The following is a 15646-nucleotide window of genomic DNA, read 5'->3' on the forward strand; positions in this document are numbered from 1 at the left end:
GAAAGAGATCCATTAACATCAACCTCAGCATACGCATCTTTGAGGAGCATTTTAACAACATCACAAGAAAAGGAGGGAAATCCAAAAGCATACAACATCATGATAATGAAGTTCCACTCAACTTTGTCATAGGCCTTTTCAAAATCCAATAAGAACATAGCAGCATCTTGCTTAGTGTGCTTAGCCTAGTCAAGAGCTTCCCAACTAGTGATCAGGTTTTCAAGGATAAACCTACCTTTAACAAAGCCCGTTTGGGAAGGGCAAATGAACTTAGGAAGAATATTCTCCAGCCTACGAGCCATAATCTTAGCCAAAATTTTATAGGAAAGATTTAACAGGGCTATGGGATGCTAGTTTTTAATAAGGGATTTATCACCCTCCTTGGGTATAAGTTTGATAATTCCAGAATTAATGTTTCTACCCAGAGTACCAGTGTCAATAGCTTCATTGTACACATCAAGAAGAACTTTACAAATCCAATTGCTATTAGCTTTATAGAATTCAACAGGGAGCCCATCCGGACCAGGGGCTTTATCATTCTTAAAAGAGTTAATGGATTACTCAATCTCCTCAAGAGTTAAAGGTTTCTCTAGGAAGGAAGCATCATTATCCGAAATCCTTTTGGGGATGAGACGTCTACACTGGTCACAAAGAGTCTTAGCTTCTTGAGAATCCTCGAAGGTGAAGAGATTAGCATAAAATCGGGAGAATTCTTCTATAATGGAATCCAAATCAGTGCTCATCACATTATTAATCAATAATTTATCAATATTCTCTTTGGCCTATTTCTATTTAATAAGATTAAAGAAGAATTTACTACCTCTATCCCCGAACTGGAGCCAATGGGTTCTAGATCTAACCCTCGCCCCCAAAGCTTTAAGATGCTGATGCTTCCTAAGAGCATGTCTAGCATTAGCCAGTTGAAGAAAAAGATAAGGATCATCAGATTTATTTTGAATAGCCATCTCCGCATTATAGAGATTATCATTCAGCCAAGATTCTTTATATCTAAAGTCTTTAGCTCTCTTTTGACCCACAGTTTTGAGTAAATTTTGCCAGGCAGCAACATTCATCCTCCATTTATCAATATGAGATAGGGAGGGATATTGTGAATCATTGATAATTCTTATTATGGAAACAGCAGCAAGAGTGTCTTCATCTTTCAGAAGATTGGTGTTGAGCAAGAACTTACGGTAATCTTGATTAATGCGGGTTGGGGAAGAGCCAAGGCAAATAGAAATGGAAATAGGATGATGATCCGAGAGGGTGGATGGGAAGATACTCACAATACTGTTATGTTCATTAGGAAGAATAGAAAAGAAATTACTATTGAGATAAAATCGGTCAAGCCTGGAATAGATCTTGGCTTGGCCTTTTTGAAAATTACACCACGTGAACCAGAGGCTTGGGTTGGAGTGCCTATTCCCACTTAAGGGATCAAATAAGGATTTAGTAGTTTTAAAATTATTCCAAGCCTTTCTTTCTTGTTCTTTCCAGGAGAAAGGGAGACCTCCTATCTTATTCTCTTGGTTTTCTATCATGTTAAAATCACCTCCAAAGAACCAAGGTATATTAGGAAGCAAGCTGAGCCAAGACCAAAAAGAAGTCCTTTCAACATAATCATTAGCAGCATAAATAACACATATACCAAATTGCATATTATTAAATTCCAGAATCAACCGAATAGCTCTATTACAGGGAGAGATGCCATGACATTTAATCCGAGGACCCCATTTTGGGGTAAGTAATATAGCCACACCTCCCCTTCCCTGAGGGTGGTTACTGTGAATTTTCACCGCATCTTTCCAGATAAAATTAAGGTTGGATTCCAAACAGAATCCAGTAGCTTTAATCTCTTGCAACATAATTAAATCAGTATTACTCTTAGCACTAGTAAAATTCTTAATCACAAATTTCCTATCGGGACATTCAAGTCCTCTGATATTCCAAGAAATGCAATTCATTGAGACAAAATTTTAGAAATGGATGCTTCCAACTCCATATTATCCTCCAAAGAAGGAGTGTTAATCAAAACAACATTATTTTGAGCTTTATTGCCTTTGCCTTTGTTTTTGGAACCAGGCGGTCTCCCTTTCCTCTTTGAAGTGGGAATATCCTCACTTTCAGACATGGGAGGGGAGGCATTTTCCAGCATTAAAGGCTGATTTTCAATTATAGAGGAGGCAACAGGTATGACCTCCACATAATAATCATCTTAGATTTCTTTGAAGCTTTTAATAGGAAGCTTCGGAGTGGAGAGGGTATTTAGAGATGAAGAGAAGGAAGTGTAAGGCTTGACAGACTCCTGCACATGAACAATCCTATTGTCCGTGGAGGTGGTGGGCAAATTGGCTCTTTAGGGGCAGCATTGTTTTTACTCGACCGGTTCTTCCTTTTCTTAGAAACAGTTTGAAACCCATCAGCATCTATGAAACTGGTAATAGAGGCAACTTGCAAGGATGGAGGCGGCATTGAGGAGGGGGAGGATTTTGAGGCAACAAATGGAGGAGGTGAAGAGTTGGGTTTGTCGGTAGTGGATCCGTTAATATTGGAGGCAGAGGGGGTGTTCGAGGGGGCGTTTGAGGGTTTAGGGTTTTTTGGAGATTTGTTCTTGAGGATTGGGCAATCTCTCCTAAGATGCCCTTCCTTTCTGCAAAGAAAACAAGCATTTAATCCACCCAAAATTTCAACAGGGCAAGAGATAACTTCATCAGTAATGCAAATGGTAACTTCTTTAGGAAGATCATTACCAGGATTTAGGGCTAGAAGAATCCTAGCGTCAAGGTGAGGGACGAGTCTTGCCGATTCATCCATGCGTAGGAATTTGCCAAGGGGTTCCACAAGCTGTGGGATGAATTTCCAAAGAAAAGTAGGAATGTTCTTGATAAGGACCCATCTGGGGGCCAAAAGAGCAATGATTTCTTCTAAATTAGCATCAGCACTCCAAGCCGAAGCTCGAAAAGTGGTGCTACCCACATTCCAATACTCTTTCTTAAGAATAACAAGTTGAGATTCAAGGTTATTGAAAAAAAGGACAAATAAACCTTTTTGAATTTGCCGGCAAAAAGAAATCTGGTAACCAAGCTTTAGATTCCAATAATTATAAAACTAGTCCTCTAAAAATTTTCTTGCAGGCACTTTATCAATTTCAACTGCAGAGAAAAAGATGGCAGTATTCCTTAATCTCTCTTTTTCATTTCTAATCTCAGCCAACATTTCATGGTTAGGAATGACATGAAACACAAAAGGGTCCCCAGGCTGCTTACCGTTTGTGAGGTTTTCGGCATGGGGAGATTTAGTGAAGCGAGCACCAGAGACCAGAGACCACCGTAGGGACCGAACCTAAAACTGCTTCCACGAAGGATTTAGGCTTAATATCGGCGATGCCATTGTCTCTGGTAGCATTGCTTTCATTGTTATTAGAAGCATTCGAGACGTTTGTGGCGTGAAAAGAAACATTCAGTACAGATGAAGTAAATGAGGAGTTAATTTCAGAATGCTGGGTAGAGGAGCGATCGCACCTTGAGTCGTCCTTACTTGCCAGCGCATGCTCAAAGTTACCTCTTAACGCTGCTACCTTGCCATCTCCTTGGTTGCCAGAAAAGGTAGTGACTCCAGCGAGGATATCTGTTAGATCCTTGTTAGGCATGATGTGTATCGACTGTACTGACCAAGTTTAGCTGCATCTGTTAAAAGAAGAAACAGTGAGGTTCACCAAAGATCGCACAATCTCTGCCAAAATTCGCACCGTCTGTCAAAATTCCTACCATTATCCTTCACTTCATCCGAACATTAAGTTCCGTGGTTAAAATTTGAGTTTTCCAATATATCTCAATAGGCTTTGTTTCAAATAATGCAAATTATAAATTAGTTCCCAGATCCTTCTCATTCGCTGGTTCAATATGTAGTCGCCATTCGACGATTCAATTCAGATCGCATTCGCAGTTCGCTTTTCCATCGCATTCACAGTTCTCCATGTTCTTTTGCAATCATTAATATTACATTGATTATTATTTAATGCTTAATATCATACTTATCAATAATAGTAATAAGGTATTTAAATGAAGTGTATGTTTAAATATATTTGTATTGTTCACACTAATTAGGGCTCATGACACATCATCAAAACAAGGAATAAAGAAGGATTATCAGAGAATAAAACAAATCAGTCCCAACCAATGAACTGATAGTGATCAAAGGTAGATAAAATAATCTTACGTTAAGAAGAATGAATGCTCATGAAATGAGCATTCATAGCAGGACATTTATATATTGTTCTCCTCTTGTATAAAGCAAGGGAATAATAGGAGAAGAAGATCATCACTCACAGATCTTCCTCTGAATCACAGAGATATAAGAATAAGTCGAAAGGGAGGAAGTTCGAGCAGTAATTGTCGTCAAATTATATTTTTAGTAAGATCAAATTATACTTGGAAAACATGTCTGGAACCATCCAACAAGGAGATGAGAAAAATCAATTGGAGGAGAAAAGACATGGTGGACAGAGTATGTGGATTTTAAAGGAGAGAATAATAGCGAAAAAAGAAAAAAGGAAAAAAAAAAGTACTAAATAAAAGAAAAATTTAAGAGAACTCTTCAAGTCTCTATATCTACGAACACATGGGCACTTTGCAATTAAGCATCCATTCAGCGACTATCATAAATCTGACATTCAATTCCACAGGTTTTGTGATCATTCAATCATTGAAAACATATCCTTGATTACATTCAATAGAAGCATACTTTGGAAGTTGAACATAATTCATGTTGCACAAACTCATAAGTCCATCACAAAAATTCATCTACTGTCATTTTGGGCCAGTATCAATCTCTGTAGAAGGAGAACAGTAATATGGGAAGTGGTTTCATCTATATGTCTTTGAATTGTCGGGTGATTAGGTCATGGGTGACAATGCTATGTTTGGAGATATCTGCGATTCCAAATACATATTGTTGCATAAGAGCATCAGGAGTTTGTCATTTTTGGAGACTGTGCTAATATGTATTAATATTGATTTTTGCATTTAAGTTATTAAGAAGATACAAACCATATGAATTATAGAATCTGGAGTACGAGCACTTACCATAGGAGAGGATATTGAGTTGGTGAGTCATCATTGTTGGATGTCTGAACTATAACCAAAAGGATAATTTGTAAAAGATAGACACAGTTGCATCAAATGTGTGTTGGTTGAGCAACTTGTTTATTTCAAGAGAAGCATGCGTGCATCAATGTAAGAGCAACAGATGGAAGAATTCATTGTCTTGATTGTTTAGAATCTTAGATTGGCCAAAGGTAAATATAGATTTTTCGAAATATATAATAGTTGGGAAACATCATTCACATGAATTAAAAGGTTTCTACAGTAACATTGCATGACATGTGATAGAGAGTTGACAGAAGTCATTGTCAGGAGTTCTATTATAATTACAATAAATAGTTGGCAGGACAGCTAACACACCAGTGCCAGAGGAGTTAGTCATATTATTGGAAATAGTAAGGTGTATCAGACAAACATGGCTATATATTTGTTTGGGCCTGATACATCCTCTATATATTTTCAACCATAAACTCCTAGTGCGGCCAAATATTTTGTAGCTCGCAACTAGTTGATATAAGATCCTGCCATGAATAAGAAGAAGAAGAACTAGATAAATCCCCAACACTCTAAGTTGTGTTAGTTTCATGTCCATCACTATTAGTGTTCCTAATATTTACATTCAACAAAGAAGTTGGTATCGAAAATTCAAGAGTGGCTCCATCCATCAGGAAGAGAAAGTAATCAAGCTGGACGTAACCTTGGAGTAATATACATGATGCTTGTCTTTGGGCACTAAATCTTCTATGGAAGCCTCCTCACAGCCAACAATGTAGCACTGGGTCCAACATGCATATCTGATGACTGGTGTACAAGTTTGAGAAAAAAAGACTCTTCCAGCTTACAAATTTGTTGTCTCAAATCCATTGAAGTTCTGCTTATTGTTGAGCACAATGTGAACAACGCCTTCTTGCATTGATAGTCCTGCTTGTGTACCAGATGTTGTTTAGAAGACTCAACATTAATATCTTAGTGAATAGGACTTTAGGGGAGACACAAATCATATACTAATGGATTGGAGAAGTACTACAATAAAATAGTAGTTAATGGTCAAAAGGGTATAATTTAATTGATAATGAAAAGGTGCAAAAATTAAGATAACCCTAGATGTGCCCTTTGATGACACACTCATTATTAGAAAATGGAGCAATTGGTCTTATGTGATGAACCATCAGTAGAAAATCATTAATTTTTTAGTATTCACTTAGAGATAAATATACAAGCCAGACAACATACAATCAAGAAATGGATATTGAACATACTAGCAAAGAGAAGAGACTAGATATTTTTGGTATGGATGACACTGATAGAATATATTGAAGAAGTGGTCTTTGCAATAAAAGTATTAAGTTCTCGATTACCAAGTGAAATTTTTTATGTGTGAGTTACTTCTTAGTGCAAAATGATTCATACTTTCCCATTTCTTGGTGTTACGGTAAAATTGTGTCATGAAAGGCCTAAAGATGCTTATATACACATTTGGGTAAAATACCAAGGGCAAAGTATTGGGAATATTAATCATTGACCTTTAATATTTCGAGTGTTTAGTCTATACGGCTAAGTGCAACATTCCAACTATCCATCCCTCTCTATGGCTGGAGTTATTTTTATAAAGGCTTGAGATATGAATGAAGTGAACATTTATTTTCTTGAGTAAATTAAAACTGATGTGAACCAATATGTAAAACGACATGAGTGATTCAGTTGGGATAAGTGATATAAAATTCTATAAATAATGAAATAAATGGGAATTTTACACTGAGGGGAAGCATGATAACCAATGTTCCATTCCCACATGAACCATCCTCAATGTGGAGATTATTCAAATATGGAAAATATTCAAAGAAGGCATTTTTGTGGGTGATAACATCCGAGACTATGAAATAAAGTCAAGACAAGGGACTCTTTCATTAAGAGGGAGTCTAACACTTCTTCAAAGGCAACATAGGATCCTAGAAGATTGATGCTCAGAAGGAGTCTATAAATACAGTTCTATGACTGCATGATTTTGATGGGCCTACTCTTGGATACATCATGAGGAAGTAATGACTTGTCACCAGGAAGTTGAAAGCTTAATATCAGATTCAGAGGGAGTTCAACGAGCATCTTTGGGAGATTCATAGGGAGTTCAACAAGCATCCTTGGGTGAAGAGAGCCTCTAAGGAAGTAACTACAAGACTGACTTCCCAGGACCATTGTTTACAAGAAGAATTTTTAAGTGCAATCCCTTGTGAATGATATCTTCTCTATGAGGAGAAATTCTAAGTGAAATTCCTTGTAATGCATTCTTCTTTGTGATAGAGAATTAAGGTGAATGCCTTTGTACCACCCTCTGACTTGGTTCATGGTGGTTACTATTTCGCATATGATATGTAATGAAAGGTGACGATCTTTCATGTGCATAAGGTCACTATTGTAAGGTGACGACCTTATCAATAGTGTGACATATCTCCTAGGTGCGCTATATCAACTTGTCTTCAATATAAATATAAATATGCATAATGAAATCTTTTTATTGAATAAATGAAGAGTCACAACCCTTCAGCCACGTCCATATATTAGAAGAAATATGGAATGAGCAAGGGGATATATGGAGGGACAAGGAGGAAGGAGCAGTGAACAGGGATAAGGATTATCAACTGGAGACTCAGAATAAATAAAGTAAAGGGCAGTTAAGACTACCCAATAAGCTATACAGAGCGGAGAGATATGAAATGACAGGATAAACTACAAGTACAGCAGATTGCATTAATTCAAACATTACAACTATGACCCAATAAAGATAGGCACTGCTCACACAGGGAAGCAAGAATAGGGAATTGAGATACAGGAGGAACACATAAGAAATGAATATATCTTAGGCAGAGAGTTATCGAACGGAGACTTTAAATGGAGAGTAAGAACATGGAGCAATCTCATATATAGCACCAAGATTATAAGGAACAACCAATACCTAATAAATGCACCTGATAACCATCACGACTGCAGCTTGGAGATGAGATACTAAGGAGGATTTGCAAATAACCAAGACAAGATATAAGTAAAAAGAAAAGAGGAAAGCCAACCAGCCGTACGAATGGGTTTGAGGATTAAGAGACATTGGTGGAGGAATTCGACCCAAGAGATCACTCAAAATAATATATCCAATAAATATACAATATGCAGCAATTACACTAATAATACTATACAGCAATCATAGATTGTAATGAACAATGAATGTGACAAAGCGAAGGAGATTACGAAAGGAAATTTACCAAGTGAAGGGATCTATCATTACGACTGTTTCAGACCAAATAACTGCGGTTTTAATGGGAAGGCAATTGGTCTAGGAAACAAGACATTACAGCATCCACAGAACATTACAAACGGTGACTGAAACACTCAGCAATAGTAAGAGTGGAAGATAGAGTTATATAGAAAGCACCAGTTCTTATCATATATCTGATAAGAACTGGTTATATCGGGGTGGAATACACCAAATCAGGTTATCATTTGAAAGACACAAGCTGTGCACACTTATCAGATGACATGAAGTCATTGGTAAAGGAAATGTAACTATTTGGAAACCTATTAGCTTACATCTTGCAAGTTCAGTAAGCGCAAAGAGGAAATAATTAATAATTACACATCATGATAAATCACTAATGAACATGTGTGATTATTATTAAGGATTATTAAAGGATATAAATATAAATAAGAATGACCTTCATAACAAGGGAAGTGGTTGCAGAAGTACAGAATTACTAGTATATCTAGATACATTCAGTAGATTGACAATAATCAGTAAGAAAATATACTTGGATAAAGAAGATGCATATATTCCATGAATTAGACATTGGCAAAGGACAACATAGGATTTATGATATCCTTGGAAAGAGAAATCTTGTGTAATGATAATTAGATCATGTAGAGAGGATTCAAGTAATTGTTTCAGAAAAAAGAAAGAAAAGAAAAACCAATTATATGAAGGGACATTGCATTTCTCCATTTTATTACATGATACTACCTTTGCTGCTCCATCAGGTATTCCCCGTAGAGTTATTTCTTTCCCTTCATGTTTGAAACATATTCCAAGATTTGGTCCATCCATGATAAACATCCTAGGGAGTTTATCCATGGCATTCCCAAGATGGTATCATTTTGTATGTTCACTACATAAAAGTTTCATTTAATTGTGTCCACCGATGGTGATTTCCACTTGTGTAACCATATTTGTACAACGATCTATGGTTCCATTTTTCAACTTGACCCTAAAACCTTCAAAGTCTTGAGCTTTTAGCCTCCTTTTCCTACCAAATGTTTTCTGATGAAGTCATGAGAAACTCCTATATCTACTAGTGCAATTGCTTTTTGACCCTTAAGTATGCCTTTAATCCGGAATGGCCTATTCTCATCTTGGGAGATAATTGCTAGTGTTCCTTGCTTTGATTCCTCCACTTTCGTCTTTTATTTGTTTCTTCAATTTGATTTACTTGCTCTCTTTTACATCAGTGACCTTGCTCCCCAGCTTTCTCACATGTGAAGCATAGATTTTTTCTAGATTAATTCTTCTCTTTGTTGACATCTATGTCTAGCACTCCATGGTATATTGTACAAATAGCATGGTTTATTTTGGTTACCCCTCCTTGTTTTTTCATTCTGGTGGAATGTTTTAGAAGTGAAGTTTTAAGATCTTTCCTTATTATTAGACTCAACCATTTTTTCTTTTCTTATAGCTTCTTCTAGATTTTGTGGTTTGTGAGGATTCACCATGGTTTTTGTGGATTCTTTAAGACCTATGAACATCCTTGTGAGTCTCTTTTGGGAGAGGTCGGAAATCATGACTAAAAATTCTTGGATTTGTTTAATATATTTAGTGGATGTTCCTAATTGCTTAAGATTTGTTAACTCTTGAAAGTACCATTTGGTATCTTTCTCATTGAATCTGTTCATAAGTTTTTGAGAGGACTCTTCATAGGATTTCACATCTTTATGCCCTAATGAGATACGCCCATGGGTCTACCAATCGTGTGCTGCTCCACCAAGATATATGATGGAGTATTCGAGGGCATCTTCTTCTATAATGGAATTTAGAATAAAAAATATGTTAAGTTTTTCCAACCATTGATGGGTTGTAATTTTCCCTGATCCATTAAAAATTGGAATTGCTACCTTGCTTACTTTGCGTTTGTGTTTTTCATTCATATGTCTTCTAGGCATCTCTTTTCTTTTATACTTGCAAAATTCCTTAAATGAGGCTGCTTCTATAACGTGAGGTTGAAGAGCTGCATTTGCCCTTGCAATGTCTTTAGTATTAGTCATGGGTTGCTTTGCCCCTTCTTCCTCTCTTAGGGTTTATTCCTCTAGGTAGGAATGTGGGTTGGGGTAGGTTGGTGTTTGAAGTCACATTACTATTTTCAAAAAGGATTGAACTAGTCTCTCCCAATATGGGGTTGACTTCTTAAATTATTGATTTAGTTTCCCATGTTCTGTAAGGCTTGGAGAAGGGCTTGATTTTACTTCTTCATTTGATTCAATATAGTTTGGTTGGTTTAGTTGGTTTGCTCCATATATGATCTCACCTCATTTGCAAGTCATTCATTATAGTTTTCTTTGTTCTCCTCTCATAAGTTTGCATAAGCCTTTACTCACATGATGGTATGATTATGCTCTAAGACCACTGTATTGGCCCCGATACTAACTTCAAGGGAAAAGTGTTGGAACCTGCAACACGATGATAGTATACCATAGATGATGTATATTTAATCTTAAAATGGGTTAGAAAAATGATATGTTAATTAACTACAAGACCTAAATGCTATCCTTAACCAGCCCTTCCTAATCCCAAGGAAAGAACTGCTCTCAAATTACCTAACCCTCTATTGAGGATTAATTCTCGATTAAGCAATCATCATATGCGAAGTGCTTCCCTAAGGCCTCTAGGATCTCTAAACATTACTTGGTAGATCCCACCTTTAACCAAGTCTCTTCTCTGACATGTGCATATGATTAACCACTACGACATATATTGTCTCCAAGAGATCTCTACAAATCTCTCTCTGGGATCCCAACATTCATCTCTAGATGCCCTCTAATCTCTGAGTTCTTTCTTATGGTTCGTTTGGTTCGTGGAAGATGACAGGAATTGGCTTTTCCATAATCCAGATTTGAAATTTTTTGTGTTTGTTTCAAAATTAACAAAATGGAATTAGAATAGCAAACTTCAAATTTTGTCTCAAAACCAGGTTATCAAACTTCCCACTAGCAACTAGGAATTCAAAATCAAAACCTAGTTACACTTTGAGGAGTGTAAAAACAATAGATTGGACTATATTTTAGAGTCTGCTTGCAACTCCATGCTTACGCATAAAAAAGTATCTTCCCACTCATCTTTCAAGTGAAACAAATGGTTCAAGAAAAATCCGAAAAATATGAATGACGATTTGCAAAACCTTGATTAAATCAAGATTTGTAGAAATCTCAATTTCTATAATTCCACAAACCAAACAGGCCCTTAAAGAACTCGACATCCACAATGGATGTCCTCTACCAAGATTAACCCAGTCTTTATATTAAATGATATTATCTATAGAAGAATTCATTTAATTCTTATATTGATTATGTATACCTCTTCTCTGTAGTCCATATACTTCTATTATTTTATTATCTTCCTCTATGATTGATAATATTTGTAACCAATTTCCCTTATCACTATTTTAATACTGTATATCCTCCTATCTGCTGATACGAATTGCCTTCCTTAATTTGACTGATGTGGGTGCTCTGCCTTTTTGGTTCTTATGTATTGCTGTCCCTTCCCTATATACTGTTATCAATTCTGATTCCTATTACACTTGTCCACTATCTATTATATAATACTTCCCTCTTGCGTTTTTGTTCACTCTGCTTGTTTTTAGCGTGGGATGTACTTGAGACGATCGATGTTGGATTTCCTTTAATCCCAAACTTTATCAGGTGCTCTTTTTGTTCACGCAGTTAGCCCTTGTTGTTGGGGATTGTCTTCAATGTGCCTCATCCACGTTAATAGTCTGACTGTTCGAACCTCTACCTTTGTAGATGATGATTGGCAAATAAGGTGTCTTGTATGATATCGCTCACTTATAATACTTGTTTTATTTTCTCCATTCCTTATGATGTCTATATCATGCAGGATGGAATGAATGACTTCCCCTGTTATTCGATGATATATTCATTTACTCCATCATCTATATATAGGATGTCTAGACACTCAAAGGTTGACAAGGTTGTGTCCCTTGGTCACACAATTATTTGTTTATATCGGGAGTTTTAATTTGTATAATTTACAGTATATTTAATTTTATAATTATGTAATATGTTATGAAATAAATTTTTGTTATGTGAGTAGGGTTATTTTGCATAGATTAATTTATTATTTGTTTATTATAATTTCATATTTGTTATTATTACTTTTCTTACACATTGATTATAATCTACATATTTCAAATATATATGGATTTCTTATTTAGGAAATTACATGCATTATTTGAAACTTATTTTGGGGTTATCACACTGTTATGTTTTCATTTTTCTATGGATAACCCAGTCAAAATGCTATGATTGTTATTGATTCATCCCTGATTGAGAGGATCCGTTGAGATATAAAGGACAGAACCTGTCCCAGAGTATATTTGGATTAGAATCGCATAAAATTACTTAACTGAATGTGTATATTGCATTGTTAGTTTACTGTGAGAAACAATATTCAAAGTCAGAGTTACTCATATGAATCATAGCTAAGCCATTGGCTGCGTTATAATTTTGCAATTACATTAGAGTTTTAATTTAATATCAAAATTGGGGAAGTTTCTGTTGGTAGAAAATAATGGTATAAGCTATTGGATTAAAGAATTGGGGTGGTTTGTTTGAAGTGGTTAACATTGTGCTGTGTGCTAAATAAATATCCATTTGATTGATTCTTTTGATGGTTAAATGAAAAATTATGAAAGTCATTATTCCAATGGACTGTGGGGCATGTCATTTTACCTTTTTACCTCTAAGAAGGTTTTGTTTTGGAATGATGATGTAAACTTTAGAATGACTGTTAGATAGTTTAGTGAATGAAGTTATTAGAAAAATAGTTCAGGACTTCTTTGCATTCTAAAATTAGCAATATATATGTATAGACATCTAGATGTGTCAACTAAGCAATGTTGACTTCTTCCATCTAATTTTTGTTGTTCAGGAACAAAGAGCTTTTTCAAGTTGCATTGCAAGTGTCAAATATTGAGAAACTTCAAGATGTTGTTCTTGTGTCTTTACAAGCAATGCATAAACAATGGTCAGATGCTATGAATATGTTTAAGGACAAGTTCCATCATCTTTCATCTCTGCTTGGAGTTAACGGTACATAAACTAAATCATATTGTTTTTATTTTTTTATAGGTATTTTATTGTGTAAGATCTTATAAACCATTTTTTTAATCTTTTCTGCGATCGTTATAGTAATTTTTGACTATCTGTCAGTTCATTTCAGGATTAGATTCAAACCAACAGGATGAATTTATGAATCTTTTATGTGGATTTACTGCAAGTGAATCTCTGCGCCAATTTTTGGAAGGTTCTCTTGGTGAAGGGGTATGAACTTTTCAATTTTTGTATTCCATGAAACTTTCTTTGTACAATCACACTTCCAATAAGACATAAAGGTTCCTTCAGGGATTAAAACGATTAGCCAAAGTCATTGAGTCTGCTGGTAAGGAGATGCGGACCATTATAGATGATTCTTTGAAGGTGAGCTTCCTTTGTTCGCAAATGCTTTCTTATTTCTAGTTGCTTTGAATTGTTTTGAATACCAGTATTACTCATGTAATCTGAGTCTGCAAAATGGGAAGGTCTGGGTTTCTTCATTTTTCCTTTGGTATAACTCAGTAGTCAATCCCAACTACCTCTAAATGTTAATGTGTCTGTACCACAGCTTGGGTGAATAGTGATAGTCTTAATTGAGCTTTATCTGTGCAACCATGACCTCTAAGTGATTCTTTAATGCTGTATTAAGACCAATTATCTCTTGAATTTCGGGTTGTTTCTGATAAATATCACCGACAAATGTTCTTTCACTTTTATCAAAATTTTGTCAAATAAATATTTTGATCACAAATTTTCCTGTCAGACATCCTTCGATAGCATTTGTCATTAGATATCCAAGCAAATAATCCAATATATAATAGGTAGCACATAATATGTGACTTTGGCAAAGCTTTGATCAAAGAATGCCAACTAGTTATGTTCATTGAATCGGATATATTCATGGTTATTGATTGATTAAGCTTGAATATTCTCTAAGATTTTTTAATAAAAAGTATGGTTACTAATTAAAGATTTTTTATTTTCAGTCGGACATAATATCATGCATTTGGATGCCACTGTGTTAAGTTTTTAATTCTTACATTTGGAGTCGCCTTTGAGACCTTTCCAGGAAGATTTCAGGGTCAAAAATAATTTTTTATATTCTTTGTAACCTCATTAACCTTTTGAGGTGCTTGTTCTTTTAGCACACACATGCCCTATCCCAACCTTCTCCATACTTGATGCACAAATTATTCCTCTTCTGGTGCCCTACTTGTAATTTTTTATTTCCCCTCCAATGAACGACCTTAAGAATCAATCAGTACATACAAAAAATTCCATATTATGCATGTATTCTGTATATACGATAATCAGTTATCAACAGCATATCCTAATCAGTAATGAGTTGGTATAGATAAAATTTATTATGCTATCCTAAAGAAACATGACAACAATGTATCATGAGTCAGTCTTGTTCAGATATAAATGGTACTTATCATTCCATCTATAAGGAACTCATACCAAAGACCACATTCTATGTTTGAATCTGGTGTGTATTATTTTTTAGTAATGCCAAATCTGCTTACTTAGATTGTGATTTGATGCCCACTTAACCACGGAGGTATTGTCTATTTATACTGCTTTAGGATGAATGTAGAGATATGGTTTTTGAGTATACATGCAAATGAGGTGTCCCTTCCAAGGGATCATTACTTCTCATAATATGTGGCTCTTGGTGGTGGTTTAATGTTTTAGTTTGAGTAAAATGTCCTTTAACCCAATATATTCTCCCAATTTTGGTATCCGTTGATGAAGCTTGATCAGTATTGCTTTACATATTGTGAGCAATCTTAACATGATGGAGGTTTCATTCTTTAACAACGGTGATAAAAATCAAAACAGAGTGGAAATGAGAAGGCATATTTTGTTATTGCTGGACATGGCGGAAATTGCAGTTTCCCTATTGTGAGAGAGTTTTTTAAATAGATACCAGCAAATCAGGTCAGGTTAATGAAAATGCGGCAGATGTTTTAAAATAGTTGACAAGGTTAAAAAAGCGAACATTAAAAATAGCATCGGCTGATTTCACTAAAAATGGAAATTGCTAAAAGTAGTATAGGCATTCAATAGGTCTAGCTTAAAATAGATAATATCTGAATGTACCTTTCTCCTTGAAAATGGTGATGTTCATAAATAGATACTATGGACTAAATATAAATTGTTTTTGTAGGCTAAAAATA

The 15646-nt window shown here is 35.4% G+C and overlaps 1 protein-coding gene across 3 annotated transcripts in view; it reads left to right on the forward strand.

Annotated features, from left to right (window-relative positions):
• Positions 1-15646, forward strand: part of APC4 (Transducin/WD40 repeat-like superfamily protein) — a 316377-nt gene that overhangs the window by 200720 nt on the left and 100011 nt on the right. For all 3 annotated transcript variants that reach the window (XM_089832217.1, XM_089832218.1, XM_089832219.1), the window contains exons 8-10: positions 13303-13463; positions 13594-13694; positions 13776-13850. In XM_089832217.1, coding sequence (XP_089688343.1) covers positions 13303-13463; positions 13594-13694; positions 13776-13850 — 337 coding nt within the window. The remainder of the gene's footprint in view (positions 1-13302; positions 13464-13593; positions 13695-13775; positions 13851-15646) is intronic.

Source organism: Cupressus sempervirens, chromosome 5 (genome assembly GCF_028749045.1).
Source record: "Cupressus sempervirens isolate cs-2001-9-10 chromosome 5, ASM2874904v1, whole genome shotgun sequence".
NCBI classification, from domain to species: Eukaryota; Viridiplantae; Streptophyta; class Pinopsida; order Cupressales; family Cupressaceae; genus Cupressus; species Cupressus sempervirens.